Source organism: Micromys minutus (genome assembly GCF_963924665.1).
Source record: "Micromys minutus genome assembly, chromosome: 24".
NCBI classification, from domain to species: Eukaryota; Metazoa; Chordata; class Mammalia; order Rodentia; family Muridae; genus Micromys; species Micromys minutus.
In genome coordinates, this window is record NC_137959.1 from 19,439,070 (window position 1) to 19,454,614 (window position 15,545).

The 15,545-nt window shown below is 40.1% G+C and overlaps 1 protein-coding gene across 2 annotated transcripts in view; it reads right to left on the reverse strand.

The window, feature by feature from the left end:
- CSNK2A2 (casein kinase 2 alpha 2) overlaps positions 1-15,545 on the reverse strand; it is a 38,948-nt gene that overhangs the window by 2,189 nt on the left and 21,214 nt on the right. For both annotated transcript variants that reach the window (XM_080936828.1, XM_080936827.1), the window contains 7 exons: positions 14,477-14,536; positions 10,277-10,360; positions 9,435-9,545; positions 8,835-8,936; positions 6,681-6,781; positions 5,254-5,402; positions 3,209-3,302 (listed from right to left, as the gene is read on the reverse strand). In XM_080936828.1, the coding sequence (XP_080792954.1) occupies positions 3,226-3,302; positions 5,254-5,402; positions 6,681-6,781; positions 8,835-8,936; positions 9,435-9,545; positions 10,277-10,360; positions 14,477-14,536 (684 nt within the window). In that variant the 3' untranslated portion in view covers positions 3,209-3,225. The remainder of the gene's footprint in view (positions 1-3,208; positions 3,303-5,253; positions 5,403-6,680; positions 6,782-8,834; positions 8,937-9,434; positions 9,546-10,276; positions 10,361-14,476; positions 14,537-15,545) is intronic.

Sequence of the window (15,545 nt, forward strand, 5' to 3'; positions counted from 1 at the left end):
GAACTTAAGTGTCCCCTAGTTTTATCCTTAGAAGAATGAGCTCTTCAAGGCCCACCTTACAACATTTTTCTTACTGGATCTTTTCTTTCACCTGTCCCCAACAGCCACCTTCTCTAAGCTTTAGGAACCCCCAGCTCCTTTCTCTCAGTAGCTGGACTGAGAGTATCATCCTTTCCATCAGGGAACTCATGTGCTCCAAGCACAGACATGTTAGGGTAGGGTCCACGAGGCTTGGCTGGGCACTCTGCTCTTCCAGATCAAGCCACAGTAAGACATGCCCTCATTCCACAGGCAGTGGCTTCTACCCAGCCACCTACAAGAACAGGAGCAGGTCAGCTGACTGGAGTCTGAAAAGAACAAACTGTCACCAACATACTTATCATTCTCAGCATGGCTTTTAGTCCAGGCAACCTTGTGGCCACTCTCTGTGGGTGCCAAGGAGAGACTGATTTGAACTCAGCCCTGGAGCTGCTTGTTAGCACACCAGAGATGACAGTGCAACACTACCCTGTTCCCCATCAGTTTTCGTGATTTTTTTTGTTTTTTGCTTTTCATTAGGAAAATTAATTGTAAGTCCTTGTTATAGGCACTTTTAATCTGGAATAAAGTAATGAAACAAACAAGAATTACTGAGTTTAAAAAGAATATATTCACTGAAAAGAATACTGGGTGGGCAAATTTACTAGCGTAGTTTGAATATAAGACTAGACTCACACCCCTACTCACACACACTCTTTTAAAACCCAGGTTAAATCTCCAGGGGGAGGTGGACCAAGGTATCTGGCATATATACCAAGGTAGATTTTGAGGCAGGTAAAAGGGGAAGGCCAGCCTAAGCATCAAGTACAAGCCCAGAGGGAGCAAGCAATTCAAGCCCAAGGCAGGAGAGAGGTGAAATGCAGCCACAGCTGCATACATGCCCCACTGGGCTGTCACTCAAGGACCTCTCACCCAGAGCATGCCAAGGAGGGGTGGGGGGTGGGGTGTGGAGAAGGGGAATGTGGTCAACTCTTTTCCCAGATGTTTGGACTGTCTCTGGAGGACCCAGGGCAAAGAGGTGGGATTAATGCCCAGTTGAGACCCTCCAACAAGTTCTTGAACATCTTAGAGAGAAGCTTGGGTAATCAAGGAGAACTGAAAAGGAATCCCCTGACTACCAAGGATCCAGGCTGCCTGTGATGGCACATGGTAACACCCACGGTAATCCCCATTGCTTGAGGTTTGCTACTTGACACATTAACACAGATTATGTCTCGGCCATGTTATGTTTCCAATTCTCAGGAAGAACAAATATATACATGGAAACACAGACGGTACAACGCAAGGAGGCAGGGGCTCTATGAAAAACCTTAACTGAATGTATGTCCTGGTTTATAAAGGATCTTAAAAGAAGATTTTGAAAACTTTATTTATTTTGTGTGTGTGTTTACATGACACAGCACAGGTGTGGGAAGAGGACAACTCATGGGAGTAGGTTTTCCCCTACCACATCAGGTCATCAGTGTTGGCAACAAATGCCTTTACCTGCCATGTCACTGGCCCAAAATCTTATTTTAATCAAAAACTCAACTCTGTACTATCAATAGAAGAGTTACATTTGCTTTTTAAGTTCCCATAGACCAAACAACAAAATAAAATCTGCATTTAGAAATGGACCTGCTACCAATACCAATACAAGTTTATTGGAATTTGGAATGTAAACAGATGTTTCAAACAAACAATCTAACCTTATAAAAATGTATGGCATTATTAAATAGTTACTGAAGAAACCCTAAGTGTGATGTGGTAGATATCTCAAACATGTTAGGTCCCCAGACCTGAGGCGTGACTGTAGCCAAGGAGGGGACTAGCTGGCAAACCATGTCAGTGACCAATCCCACAAATGAAATCAGCCCTATTTAAAAAAAAACAAAACAAAAAACCCACAAAATTTAGCTTTTTGCTAACATGAAGGTTAGCACAGTGGATCTATAAAGCTTTGACACTTGCTCCAGGAGCCCCACTTCCTCCTAAAAGCCATGGCCATCCCTCTCCAGTCAGCTGCAGGAGTCACAGGACAGTCTTACCCACAAGCCAGTGCCTGCATGCAAGAGACTTCTTTGCTATCACATTCATGTATAACCTGTCAGAGCTGCAAATGTCCACCAACCTGACTGCAGCCAGATCTGTATGTCACAGGGTTAAAAAGGGAAGATGGTGTGTGCCTTTTTGCACCCATGAGGTCTTTCCTGAATAAACCCTAACAGAACATTTTCCTCCCTCTTCGACCTGCCTGAAGACTTACTTTCCAGCTGTTGCTATGGTTGTGAACAAAAACAGTCTTTGTTTTAAAGTGGTGCACTAAAGTACCATCCTCACAAAGATGTACTGAGAAGTGGTGAGGTTTTCCTTACAAGGCCAGGGGAAAAAAAGCTAAAAAAAAAAAAAAAAAGAAAGAAAGAAAGAAAGAAAGAAAGAAAGGAAGAAAAGGCAACAAGATTCAACAGTTAGGCAAATCAATAAAGGTGAGCCCCACATTATGCACACAGTATGGAACATCTAATGAACCTGGGACCTGTTCATGGCATCTCAAGATTTATAGTGCCATCTTCTGACACCAAAGAGGATGTGGTGAGAGCAACAGCAGTTTGCTTCCAATGAATACACATAGAAGAAAACTGCAGGAATGAGGTACATTTCCTGGAGAGCTCATGTCATAAAAAAATACATAACACATGAATTTGTAAAAGAGCTTAAAAAAAATACTGTCACTGTTTTAATCCTTTTTTTTTTTTTTAAATGAGGCTGGTGTGTCAGAACAGACTGCTGACTTTTGCTAAAACTTGTGCCTGAATTCTCACAGAAGAAAATCAGACCACAATGGAATAGATAGGAAGTCAGATATCAGAGCTTGTTGACCGAACAGGTTAATTCAACAGTGGTATCCTGTTAAACGCAGGTACGTGTACAACAACTCCGAGCTTCTCATCTCCCATGCATTCCAAAGGGAGAGTCCCCTCAGATCCTGAACTATGCGCTCTGCCACACTGCACAGCGCAGCTCCCTGCAGACTAGTACTGGGGAGTTTCTTGCTTTTGACAGACTTTAGGTCTTTACTCTTCTTTGCCTTTAGAAGGAATGATTAGAATTTCTTTTTATCACACTGTAGTTTCCTTCAAGTTTTTGTTTGTTTGGTTGGTTTTATTGGCAAGCATCAGTGCCGCATTACCGTCGATTCCCCAGGCTTCATCGTGCTGCGGTGAGACCACTGGAAAGCACGGTGTTTTCAGCACAAGGCTGGGACTGCTCCTTCACCACCGGGTCTGCAAGAGAGGAGCACAGGTTCCCCACATCAGCACAGCATTGAGGCTACAGGGAAAATGCCACAGCCAACTTGCCTTTCTTCTACATGCACCAAGACACAATTATGTGGGACCCAGGTCACACAAAAACCAGGCACCAAGCCAGGATCAAGAAATAGTTCCTTATTTTTTCCCCCACAAAGCAGGGTCTAGAACCTATAGTTTCACACATGCTAAGGCAATCAATCTACCACTACATCACTTCCTCAACTCCTAGTGAACATTTGATTTTGGGATGATTTTACAAGGTGCTCAGATTAGCTGTAACCTCTCCTCACTCTTCATCCCCTGATCCTCCAAGCTCAGCCAGGGTGGCCTCATGCCCACTAAGGAACTTTTTTCTAGGTAATTTTTCTACTTCCTTAGAATATAGACCCAACTGCTGAAAAGCACAGAAACCCTAACTTACCACTGTTCAAATTTATACCAATTTCTTCTTTGAGTACATCATCATACTCAGCCCCTAAATTCTTTAAAGCACATACAGTGATAAGCATGTTATGAAAAGATGAATAAAAGAGCCAATGGCAGTCTATCAACTTTAAGGAGCAGTGAAATACACAGTTTATTTAGGAAATAATCAAATATGAAACATTCATCAGGTTGTTTTATTATTTCTGAGACAAAATCTCACTATATACCTTAGATGGCCTCAAATGTGCAATCCTTACACATACTCATGCCTCATGAGTTTAAATTAGTATTGCTTTCATTTTATTGGCTTTTTTTTTTTTTTTTTTTTGAGTCAGGGTTTCTGTGTGTCGCCCTGGCTGGCCTTGAACTCAGTGATCCACCTGCCTCTGCCTTTTAAGTAATAGGATTAAAGGTATTCATCAGCACACCTAGCTATTTAAAGAAACAAACACAAAAAAAAAATCCCAAAACTCACAGTCTTATTATGTATCCCAGGCTGGTCTGAAAGATCTGACTACCTTCCAAGTAGCTGATTTAAAGGTGTGTGTCGGAAATTAGAAAGCAGACAACTGAATGTTGCCTGTCTAAGGCACAGAAGGCTGAAAGAGAAGACCCTTTACAATTTTTAACTCTTAAACTTCTGCAAGTTTGAAATCATAGCAGTATATTCTTCATATTTGTTAATATTATTAGGAATTAGTTAAACTCTAGATAGAGGTTAAAAAGGAAAAGAACAAACCAAAACCTTACAGGATAGAGTTCATCTTGCTTCAGAGTGAACTAAGAGTCTTCAAGTCACTACCCAACTTCATCCTTTCCTAGCCTCTTCCATGACTAGACTAAGCACATGGGTAAAGTGTATGTGAGATTTCAATGGGGAGAACTACTACACTCAAACCATAAGCAGGTCCAGAAGGAGCACACGTGCTCTGTGGGAGATGGTCAGAGTTCAGCTGTCACTTCTTCCTGCTCCCTTGTCTCAGAGCCCTCTTACTCACACAATTCTTCCTTTAGAAACACATTAGGATGATCTAACTAGTTTTCACTACCTTTTAAAACAAGGGGGGAAAAAAATTCCTAGCTACCTCAGTCTACAAGCTGAGAGTATGGGAGTAGGTAGACAGCCTGGCCCAAGAGGTACAACTACCCATGAATAAGTAAACACATTTGGAAACTAAGAAGAAAAAATCACCTAAAGTAGCCTCAGTGATCTAGAATAAATAAAATTTGAAGCCAAATACCTAGTATTCTGACTGACCTTGAAGATAAATAGTTTTGTCTTTTAATAACTCACAGGGCTGGAGAGATGGCTCAGTGATTAAAAGCACTGACTGTTCTTCCAGAGATCCTAAGTTCAATTCCCAGCAAGCATATATGGTGGCTCACAACCATCTGAAATGGTATCTGACATCTCTTCTTGTATGTATGAAGACAGCAACAATGTACTCTTATACATAAAACAAATAAATAATTCTTAAAAACAAAACAAGCAACTTACAGAAGTATGGGTGCTCCATGGCCTCTTTGGCGGTCAGTCTCTGTTGATGGTCGTACCTCAGGAGCTTGTCAAGAAGATCTAGGGCCTCAGGGCTGACAAGGTGTCTGTTCTCACTATGGATAAAGTTTTCCCAGCGCTTCCGTGAATGCCTAAGAAAAACAGTGAATTATTACTATTTTGAGACTCTTCTACTAGACCCAACATCAACAACCCCTTAGAAATAGCTGAAGCTCATTTTATTGCTACCCACTTCACACAGGCCAGCACTTCCATAACCTGTCACACTCAGTTATAACCATGATGCACTGACACAAAACTGCTCAATCGTTAGATAAACAGAATTTGTTTAAAACTTCTACATCTGAGTGAGAACTGATTCAATCTCTCTGGATTATTCTTATGGCCCAGTCCTTTCACCAATTATTAGTACAGCCTGGTGGTGACTAAGCAACCATGGGTAGGTAGGTAGATTGAGAGAGCTAGCTTTAGAAACAAATGGTTTCATACAACAATGTGTGAAGATCACTAGCCAAACATTTCCTTTTAGCATACTGCACTGAACCTGGGTATGGTGGTGCACATCTGCAATCCTAGCACTCAGGTTGAAGCCAGCTAGGACTATGCAGCAAGACCTTGTCAACCAAATGAACAAACAAATCTCTAAACCATACAGATCTACACTGTACCTGAAAATTCATTATGCCTGAATATTTATTATAAAACTTACGCCATAAAATAAGCTATTCATTTCTTATTTAAAGAAACACATTTTTCCAGGATTTGTCACCAAAATAAGTATATTTAGGGCTGGGGAGATGGTTCAATGGTTAAGAGCGCCGGGTGCTCTTCTAGAAATTCTGAGTTCAATTTCTGTCAACTACATGGTAACTCTTAACCATTTCTAACTCCAGTTTCAGCAGATCCCTATTCTGCTCTGCAGACACCAATACACACATGGTACATATACATGTGCACAGATAAAACATGCTTACATATAAATTAGAAAGAAGTACATGCTTTAATCACATAAACATTTTTCCCCTGTGACATTTTGATTTTGTCTTCCATTTATTTCCACAGGATTGCCAGGCTAGCTTCAAATTCAATGAATGATCCTCCTGCCTCAGCCTCCCAGGTGTTGGTTGTAATTAGACATATCCATGTCCACACATAGCTTATTTTCCATTTTCTACTGATAAGCAGGAATCCTAGCACTTAGAAGGCTAAGGCAGGTAGATCTCTGTAAGTTGAAGACCAGCTCTGGTCTACATAGCAAGAGAAACCTTGCTTCAACCAACCAACCTACCTACCTATCAACCAACATCAAGACTGATGTTAGAAAAGGGAAAGAAACTGGATTTTGTCTAACCTTCCAACTTCTTCCTTCCTCCCCATTCCCTGACCCTCTTCTCCTTTTTTTTACTTACTGTCCCAGGATATCATTGAAGTGTGGATCTAAGTCTATGTGGTACTTCTTCAGATACCCATACAGCTCGTCTGTTCCCAGAACCTTGGCAATTCGAACAAGCTGAAACACAAAACAAACTGACCAAACCACCAAGCACAGAGCTTCCTGTGAGCCTTAGAGAACACTGAGCCAGACCTGGGAATCAGGAGATTCCATGTTACTTAGATCTCTAGGAACTTGAAACCCAAGTCTATGATAAAGACTTAAGGACACAAATCTCACATAAATCCAAGTTTCTAAACTGCTTTTAAAGGCTTAATGTTAGATGATAATATCTGAGGACACTGTGATCTATGACTAGAATCTGATTTTGTTAGACAAAGAGGTGTGAGTTGTCATAGGGATAGGTTATCAAATTTACTCTTAAACAAAACATTACATAGACATATCTTACATTGGTAGAAATCTTTATAATTAATGCAAGTTGAAGTTGTAATTTTATGTTGACATATAATTTATAGATTGATACAGATTTAAGGTTTTCATTGATGTAAACTTATTATATTGATACAAGATTTAAAATTAATAGTTAATCTTTGATAGGAATTGTGCCTGTACAACTCTTCTAAGAATACAAAGCTTGGACCCAGTCCTTTTAATAACTGCCATTACAAGCTAGGATGATTAAGTAACACAAGTTAAGGGCCAGATAATAAACTCATGATTATATTATATTCTGATTTAATTATAATAAAGTGTTTTTAATTTACTCAGATAGAAATGAGTAAGAATTAAGGTGTAACAGTTCAAATATACTTTACATAGATAGTCTTTAAAGATGCCAAAAATCCACAGAATATGACATTTAAGGTCATTTCATTATTAAAGATCATTTGACTAGAAGCATGTCTTCTCCTGACAACACCCCTTTCTTGGTTCAAAGAAAAAGTTAAACATCAACAGAATTGTTCCAGTTGTTGTGAGATAGCCACTAAGCAAAAATTGCCTCAATTCACCTAGAGACAAAAATACTGTCCAGGAAAAGGACACAGTATGCAAAATAGTTAATTGATATCTCTGTCAGGACAGGTAAGTCCTTCAAAATTCTGCTTTACAAAGATAATTCTATGCGAGAAGGCTAAAGACTGATGCTCCAACATTTTGAGGAACGAGAAACTGTTCAGGTAGTCAGCTGTCTCTATAAGTTGGTCAAGTTTTGGAAGCTATGTTTTGTGCTTCCTATATTTTCAGATAACATTTAAGTCGTTCTTGGATTTCTGACGAGTTGTAGACCAGTTATAGTCTCATAGCAAACTCAAGCTGTTTAACATTAAGAAAGATGGTAATATATTTGAGAGCATGGTTTTCAGATGGTATACAAGCTAAAAACCAGGACATAATTCAGATATAAAATTATACGCCTTTTAAGTTAAGATAGATGGTAGAATGCTTTATCTCTGACATATATGACATATATCTTTGACATATATTATTGACATATATGACAGACTTGTGTTAAGTATATAAATTACATAATTGGACAAAAAAGGGGAAATGTTGTGGGTTGCCCTGGTGCTGTTTGTATTTTGATGTTAATTCTGCTTCCTCAAGAGGTACTGCCCCAACAAGGAGTGGATCACGTAACTCAGGTGATTTCATGTGAACCTCCTCCCCATTTTAAATGGTCAAATAAAGGATAGAGCCTGTGCTTGGGTGGTGGAAGGGAAAGGTGGGGCTGGAGGTTTTAGAGAGGGAAAGAGAGAAAGGAGAGAAAGACAGAGGAAGAGGAGGTGGAAGAAGATGGAACAGAACCACAAGGCCCGGAGAAGCTACAAGTGGCAAGAGATTGCATAGCTGGGGAATAGAGTGGTGTAGTGGTGAATCTGCCCAACCTAGGTATGCAGCTTATAAATATTGTAACTGAGTTGTGTGTTTGTTGCATGGGCTTATTGGGGTTGGAGATTTACTGTGACAAAGACCCATTATTTCTTAGACCCATTTTGAAGGTTCAGCACAGACAGCAAATTTCTGCACGCTTTGTGATCTTGTACAACAGATGCAATTCTGAACAACTCATCAGCTTACATGGTAGCCCATACACAGTGACTGACACTCATGGCTCGTATGTTATTTCTCTAGCATTTGTGACATAACAGTGACCAAATCTGCTCACCTGGTCATAGTTGTCCTGCCCATGGAAAAACGGCTCCTTTCGGAATATCATGCTTGCTAACATACAGCCCAAGCTCCACATATCCAAGCTGTAATCATACATCTGAAGGCAGTAAGGACGGTTGATTAGTTAAGGATGGTTAGAAACCCTTTGTAATGATCGAGTCTCTAGTACTCCTGACTTCTGAGGCCTAGGGCCTTATACACACCAGGCAAGCTTCATTCTCAGCCTTTCTGCGGTTATTTTGTAACTGAAAGTCATTTCTTTCCTTAATAAACAGGCAGTAAGAGGCTCAGCTGGTAGACTAAGTATCCAAGCTGCCAACCCTAACAACCTAATCCTTATGCCAATAACCAACATGGTGGAGCGAACAAACTCCTGCAAGCTGTCTTCTAACCCTCACATGTGGGATGTGGCATAAGTAAGCTTATGCACACATACAAAATAATGAAAAAAATTTAATGTAGCTGAGAAAAAACTTTATAGAGTAAAATAATAACTGGGTTTTGTATGTATCCAAATCACCTGCATAACAGACCAGTAAAATTCCTAAGAAAATAAAATAAAAGTAGTTCAGAGCAGCTTCACTGACACGTTCACCTGATAGTCCACAAGGAGCTCTGGTCCCTTGAAGTACCTCGAGGCCACTCGAACATTGTACTCCTGAGCAGGATGATAGAACTCTGCCAGACCCCAATCAATCAGTCGAAGCTGAGAAAGACAAGACAAAACAGACTGTGAAAGATGCACTTGGAGATGCCCATGCCTGTGGCTAGACCACAGCACATATCTACACTGGGTATTTGACCACATACAGTATATCTATGGAAGACTATACTTCAAAAACTGCAGATGAAATCATTTCTGAAGCAGAATACTTGGAATGGTTCCGAGTTTTTCCCTTTAAGTTACCCCTGGTCTTACTTACTCTCTCCAGATCATCAGAGCTCAACTTTGTTTCTGCCTCCATCCTATTTACATATGGAACACATTCCCCCATCACTCATAGCTCTTAACATGAGTTCCAGGCAATACTAAAGGACGTGCATGGCCCCTCCAGGCAGAAGCATTGCACACTGCTCTAATTTGTTATTAAAGTTAACACTGGCTGTGACAGTCAGAGTTAGAGGGAACCAAGTGTACTTCTTAGGGCTACTTGGACTGGAATGATCATGAAGAAGTAAAGTAGAAAGCACTGTTCTAGTTCCTTCCTAAGGTTCTTTGAACACTAAAACCAGTGAGTATAGTCATGGTCACCATGTACTTTCCTGGTAGAAACAAATACAGGAGACTAGAGAAGTCACAGTAATGCAGTCTACTGAAGGAATCAGCATGGTCTGCAGACAGCATGGTGTCTACAGATACCACAATGCTACTAGACAAGGTTTAGATCTTCCCTAAGCCTTCAGCAAAGGTTTGGTGCTACCTGGCTGGACTGGTACCTTTTTTTGTTGGTGATCTATCATGACATTGTGAGGTTTCACATCCCTGTGCATGATTCCCTTGCTGTGGCAGTAATCCAGAGCCTAGTAGGTAAGAAAGCACAGAGAAAAAGTAAGCAAACCCTTTACCGCCCCCAATCAAACATATTATTTGTGACACGTTAACTTGAACAGAGTCTCAAAAAGGGCAGCTTACTGCCTTTAAGAGAAAAACCTGCTCTCTGTGGACACTACAGCTGACAGCCAGTAGAAAGGGGGCTATCAATCGTCATGATGAAGGTTGCTTTAAAAAGGAGGGAATGAGAAGCCAGAGTGTGGGACTTGAGGAATAATATCCTAATATATCTTTTAACAAGGCAGACTTTAAGCATGTGGGTTTTCTAGATTAAGAAGCATTTACATTTTACTTAAATATAAAATCTGAGCCACTTAGCTTGTAAGAACCAAACAATTCTGAGAGAAAACTATTTCCTGTAACAGAATCAATATAAAATGCTTTTATGTGTTGAAAGCCTGTAACCACTGCTTTAGAATTGGAAAGACCTAATTCCCATGTCAAGTGACTTCCAGCCATTGCTGGATCTACTATCTGATTTAGAGATTATTTTTTCCCTGATGGACATTCCTAATGGCATGGTCCTTTGTCTCCTTTCTTTTACTGCATTTTTGACAGTGAATAATTTTATGAACTTATTAGTTTGTTGCACTGGGGTTGTTTCTACTTTTGGCTGTTGAGAACATGCTGCAATGAATAATCATGTGGAAGTCATTGGGGGGGGGGCAGCCATCCATTTATCTTGGGTAGATTTTTAGGGCAGAAGTGCCTTGCTGTATGAGAACTTTACACTTTCTAAGGAACTACCTGTTTTCTCAAGTCCAACACATGAAGGTTCTAGTTTCTCTACGTACTCGCCAACACCTGTCATTTCCTTTTTAAAATAATAGTTTTCAGGTGGGCTAAAGTAGTATCTTAATGTGTTTCTGACTTGTATTTCCTTAGTAGTGATGAAACAAATTATTTACAATGTGTTTATTGATCAGTCTATATGTTCCATTTGAAGAAATGTTGACTTAAACCTTTTATTTTTATATTTATTTAATATGCCTTTTTCCATTTTAATGTTACACAGCTCCATAGGTTAACTCTATATTCTTTCTGTACCCAGCCTGGCCTCAGACTCAATATCCTCCTGGCTCAGACACCTGAGTGTTGGGATTACAGGCATGCTCGCCACAACCAGCTTTTTTTACCCCTCCTCCCATATACACAGAGAAACATCTTTGTGAATCTCAAGTTAGAACCTTTGGCTTAAAAAGCACTGGAAAGCTTAAAAATACTGGGGGTTTACCCCATATTGAAAACATTAGCAGAACACCTGACACTTGCTTATTAGTGTCAGCTACTCCAGCTATAACTAAAAGTAGCTTTAGATACCAAATACCTCCTGGTTGGGAAACAGCAACAGACTAAGGACACCATCCCAGTCATCTTTATGCTGGAGGTATATTTACAGAGGATGATCAGCATGCCAAAATATGCTCCCCTGTCTATAACAACAACAAAGTTTGATGCTTTTAGTCTGAATTTGGAGAATGGGCAATACAAAACCCAGGGACACGGTGACATAATCTCCAAAGAAGAAAATACTTGAGGGAAGGAGCCTAAGAACACTTTCTGGACACCCATAATTTCTCTACCAGTCTTGTACATAATTTCTACAGCAAAGTTATCTTATCTATCTTATCTATAGTTATAGCTTGTCAACAGCTATGCAAGGCCACTAAGCACTTGGTATAGGACCAGTGTCATACAGATAACAGAATTCTTAGTTTTGCTTAATTTAAATAGCTGCCGAAGATCTAAGGACATCTAACTGGAGGCTTTACAATGTAATACCAAGGAAACTCAAGATTGATTTACTTAACCTATGTTCTATTTCGATTCTTTGTTTTGCTTTATGATAGATGTAGCAAGATTCCAATGTGCCTTCTTTCAACTGGTATTTGCTTATCCAGAATTTCATATTTCCCACCCAAATCTATCTCTGCAGTTGTCTTATTAAACTAGGGTCCATGAGGGCACACGGCCCTAAATCTGAATCAAACCACATAAAGGCTAGGGGAAGGAGTAGTCACTGAGCAGTCAGCCACAGCCTTCAGCCTCAGTTTCTTCTACATTTTTATCAAGGTTAAATAGTTTCTGTTTTCCAATAGAAAATGCTGATTTTCCCCCCATTTTACCTAGACTTTGTGTCAAAGACCTAATTTAGACAATACCTGGGTGTGAAAAATGGAACCAACAAAGGCTGAACATCCCCCACTCCAAAGCAGCAATTAAATTAGTTCTTGGCAGGGTGGCAGGGTCCACTAGCCAGATAGATCGTGGGTTACTAACATGCCTGTACATTCCCTGAGGGTACTTTAGTTTTAATATCTGCTACAGCTTCCTCTCACAGACATGAAAGATCTATTTTCAAATGTCCATTGGGATTCTTTGCCTCATTAGCAGGAAGAGATAGATCACTGCCATCACTGAACAGCAGCATAGCCACTGGCACGAGTGCAGATGTGCTAGGTTTTGTCTTCATCTAGCTCATGCTATCTAAAACATACAAGACTCGAAAACTGGCTTAAATGAGCCCTTGTGAGACGAGGACAATGAATCTCATAGTGCACACATGGGCTTTCTGGGAAGAGCACTAGGAAAGGGACTGCTTGATGTTTACAGCATAGCAAACTTCTTCCCACTGCACACTTCCACAGGAAACGTGGGCCAGGTCAAGCAGTCTATCCTTATTAACACAAAGCTCAACAGACACTAGTGAATCCCAAGCCCAGCATTTTGGTTCCAGTGACAAGCAGATAATGAAAGTACAATTCTAAGGAAAACATTCATTTCAGGGAACCAGATCTGCAAACTTCCACTCCCCAAGTCTAGCCTTACTTCAACCTGGTATTTTGTTTGAGCAATGTTTTTCAGTTCCCACACAATTCCCATCTTGGCAATTTTCTTAACTGAGGTTCACAAGCACTGAACTCACAAGTGCTCAGATTAAAGTTATGTGCCACCATGCCTGGTCAATTCTCTATTTATGATGCACTTCTAGGGGGAGTTCACAGTTGTTTTTAAGTTCTTAGTGATTCACTACCCTAAAAGATACACAAGGCTGGTTTACAGAGCTTTACTGTAGTGTTCATCAAGACAAACAAAAACATTCACCTGTTAATTGATAATGCTTCAATTTTTATAGTACTTGATATTTGTAAATCACTTAGAAGGTTCACCTAACTCTTGTCCCTTGCTCAAACTAGTCAGTGCTTGAGGTGAGGAAGAGATATTCTCATACAAGAAAGAGATGTTAAACAACAGTTTGTAAAGAAAAAAAAAAAAAGATGGCTGCAAATTCTGCCCATTATATACACATCCCTCTTCCTGACTTTTCCATCAAGAAACAGGAGCTGCCAGGTGGTGGCAATTGGCTTTGATCCCAGCACTCAGGAGGCGGAGGTGGAAGCGAAGGCCATCAGATCTCTGAGTTTGAGGATACCCTAGAACATGATCTACAGAGGGAGTTCTAGGAAAAAAAACCCTGCCTTGAAAAATAAAACCCCAACCATACCCCCCCCCCAAAACAAACCCCAACCAACTAACAAACACTTTGTACCCATTGAAGTTGAGGGCCAACTACAGGACTGACTTTGGTAGGTTGCACGCTGAGGTTCCCATTCTTACTGTTACTTGGAAGACAGGACCTCAACTATTCCCAACCCCAGTCCACATCACACATGTACATGACTTGAGTCCAACTCAGACTATCTTGTCTCAGTCATGTAGACTTGAGTCTAAAAAGAAAGAAAAATTACCAGGCCAACTCATGAAATTATTTGAGCAATGAAAAGTCATTTAAAAAAAGTCTTTAAGTCTGAGGTCACTTTTCATAGAAAAGACTAGGGTTAAACAAGAGCTACAGATAAGGGGTTGTAAGCTTTGTACAATGGCCCTGCACCCCTTGTTTAACCAATCTTCCAAGTTTTATTGAAAAATCTGTGAGGTCTCGCAACAGGATTCTCATTAGAACTTAAGTCTCACTAATTTCTCTATTAAAAAATATTCTGCTTGAATTCTCTCTCTATATTTTTTAAATCTTCTCAAAAGAACAAGTCTGGGGAAGAAAAGTACCATCAACAAATGCCACTTACTTTAAGAAGTTCATACATATAAAACCGGATATCAAAGTCAGTCAGGATCTGATAGAGTTGCTGAAACAGATTTCAGAAAGCAGAAAGTTAATTTAGACTGTATTCTGATATTCTAAACACTGGCCTTCCCCTGCAAACTTAGTGCTTAAGTTACAGACACCCAAAGTTCACTGCCTGGCCTAGAATGGCAAAGGTGAGGAGCCCAACACTTCCACCATCAACAGAGAAGGGAAAAAGGAAGGAGTTCTGTGAGAGGAAACATTTCAGTGAAGTGTTCTACAATTTCAATAACCACAGCCACACTGCTGTGAGGTGCAAATTGTTGAACTGTGCACTTATTTGACAGCACAACAAGCTGAGCTCACCCCCCCACCCCCCACATACCTGGAGAACTACTCCAGGGGACCAGGAGTAGTGTTAGGGGGAATAAAACATCTTGTAAAAAGAAACAGAAGAAAAGTGAGACATCTGGAGATGGTAAGAGATTTTTCAAAAAACCTATGCTCTATTCTCCACCAAACAATTTCAGGCTGAAAAAAAAGAATCCACAGGCAATACCTATTTTTTTTAAGGATTAATAAAACAAAGTATTTAAAAAATAAAAAGACAGCAGTGTTAAACATGACCATAATCAAGGTAACATACGCTTGGAAAGTTTCATTACTGATAATCCAGAGACCCACTTCACGAGAGCGTGAAATACATTTCCATTTCTTGGAGAAGAGCACTAGGATCAGTAAATCACCCCAAGCCCAGTCAGATACTATGCATCACCTTTGATAATCAAGTCCAAGTAAGTCTCCTCTCCTGTCAATCTAGGTAGCACTTTCTATAAATAAAGTTAGAACGGCTTTAAACTTTTACTCTATTAGAAGACACACATCAAGTTCCTTTTAGGGAGTACAGAATGGATATACACTGTGATTCTATAAAGAGGAAAATAACACCACTTATTGTCAAAAATGATGACGAAACTAATAAAAAGTAGAAAAGGCCACTTCCCCCACCCCTTTCGCCTTTAGGGAAGAGTAACTTGCCCATTCAGCTTAGTAGGAATATATAGCTCTAT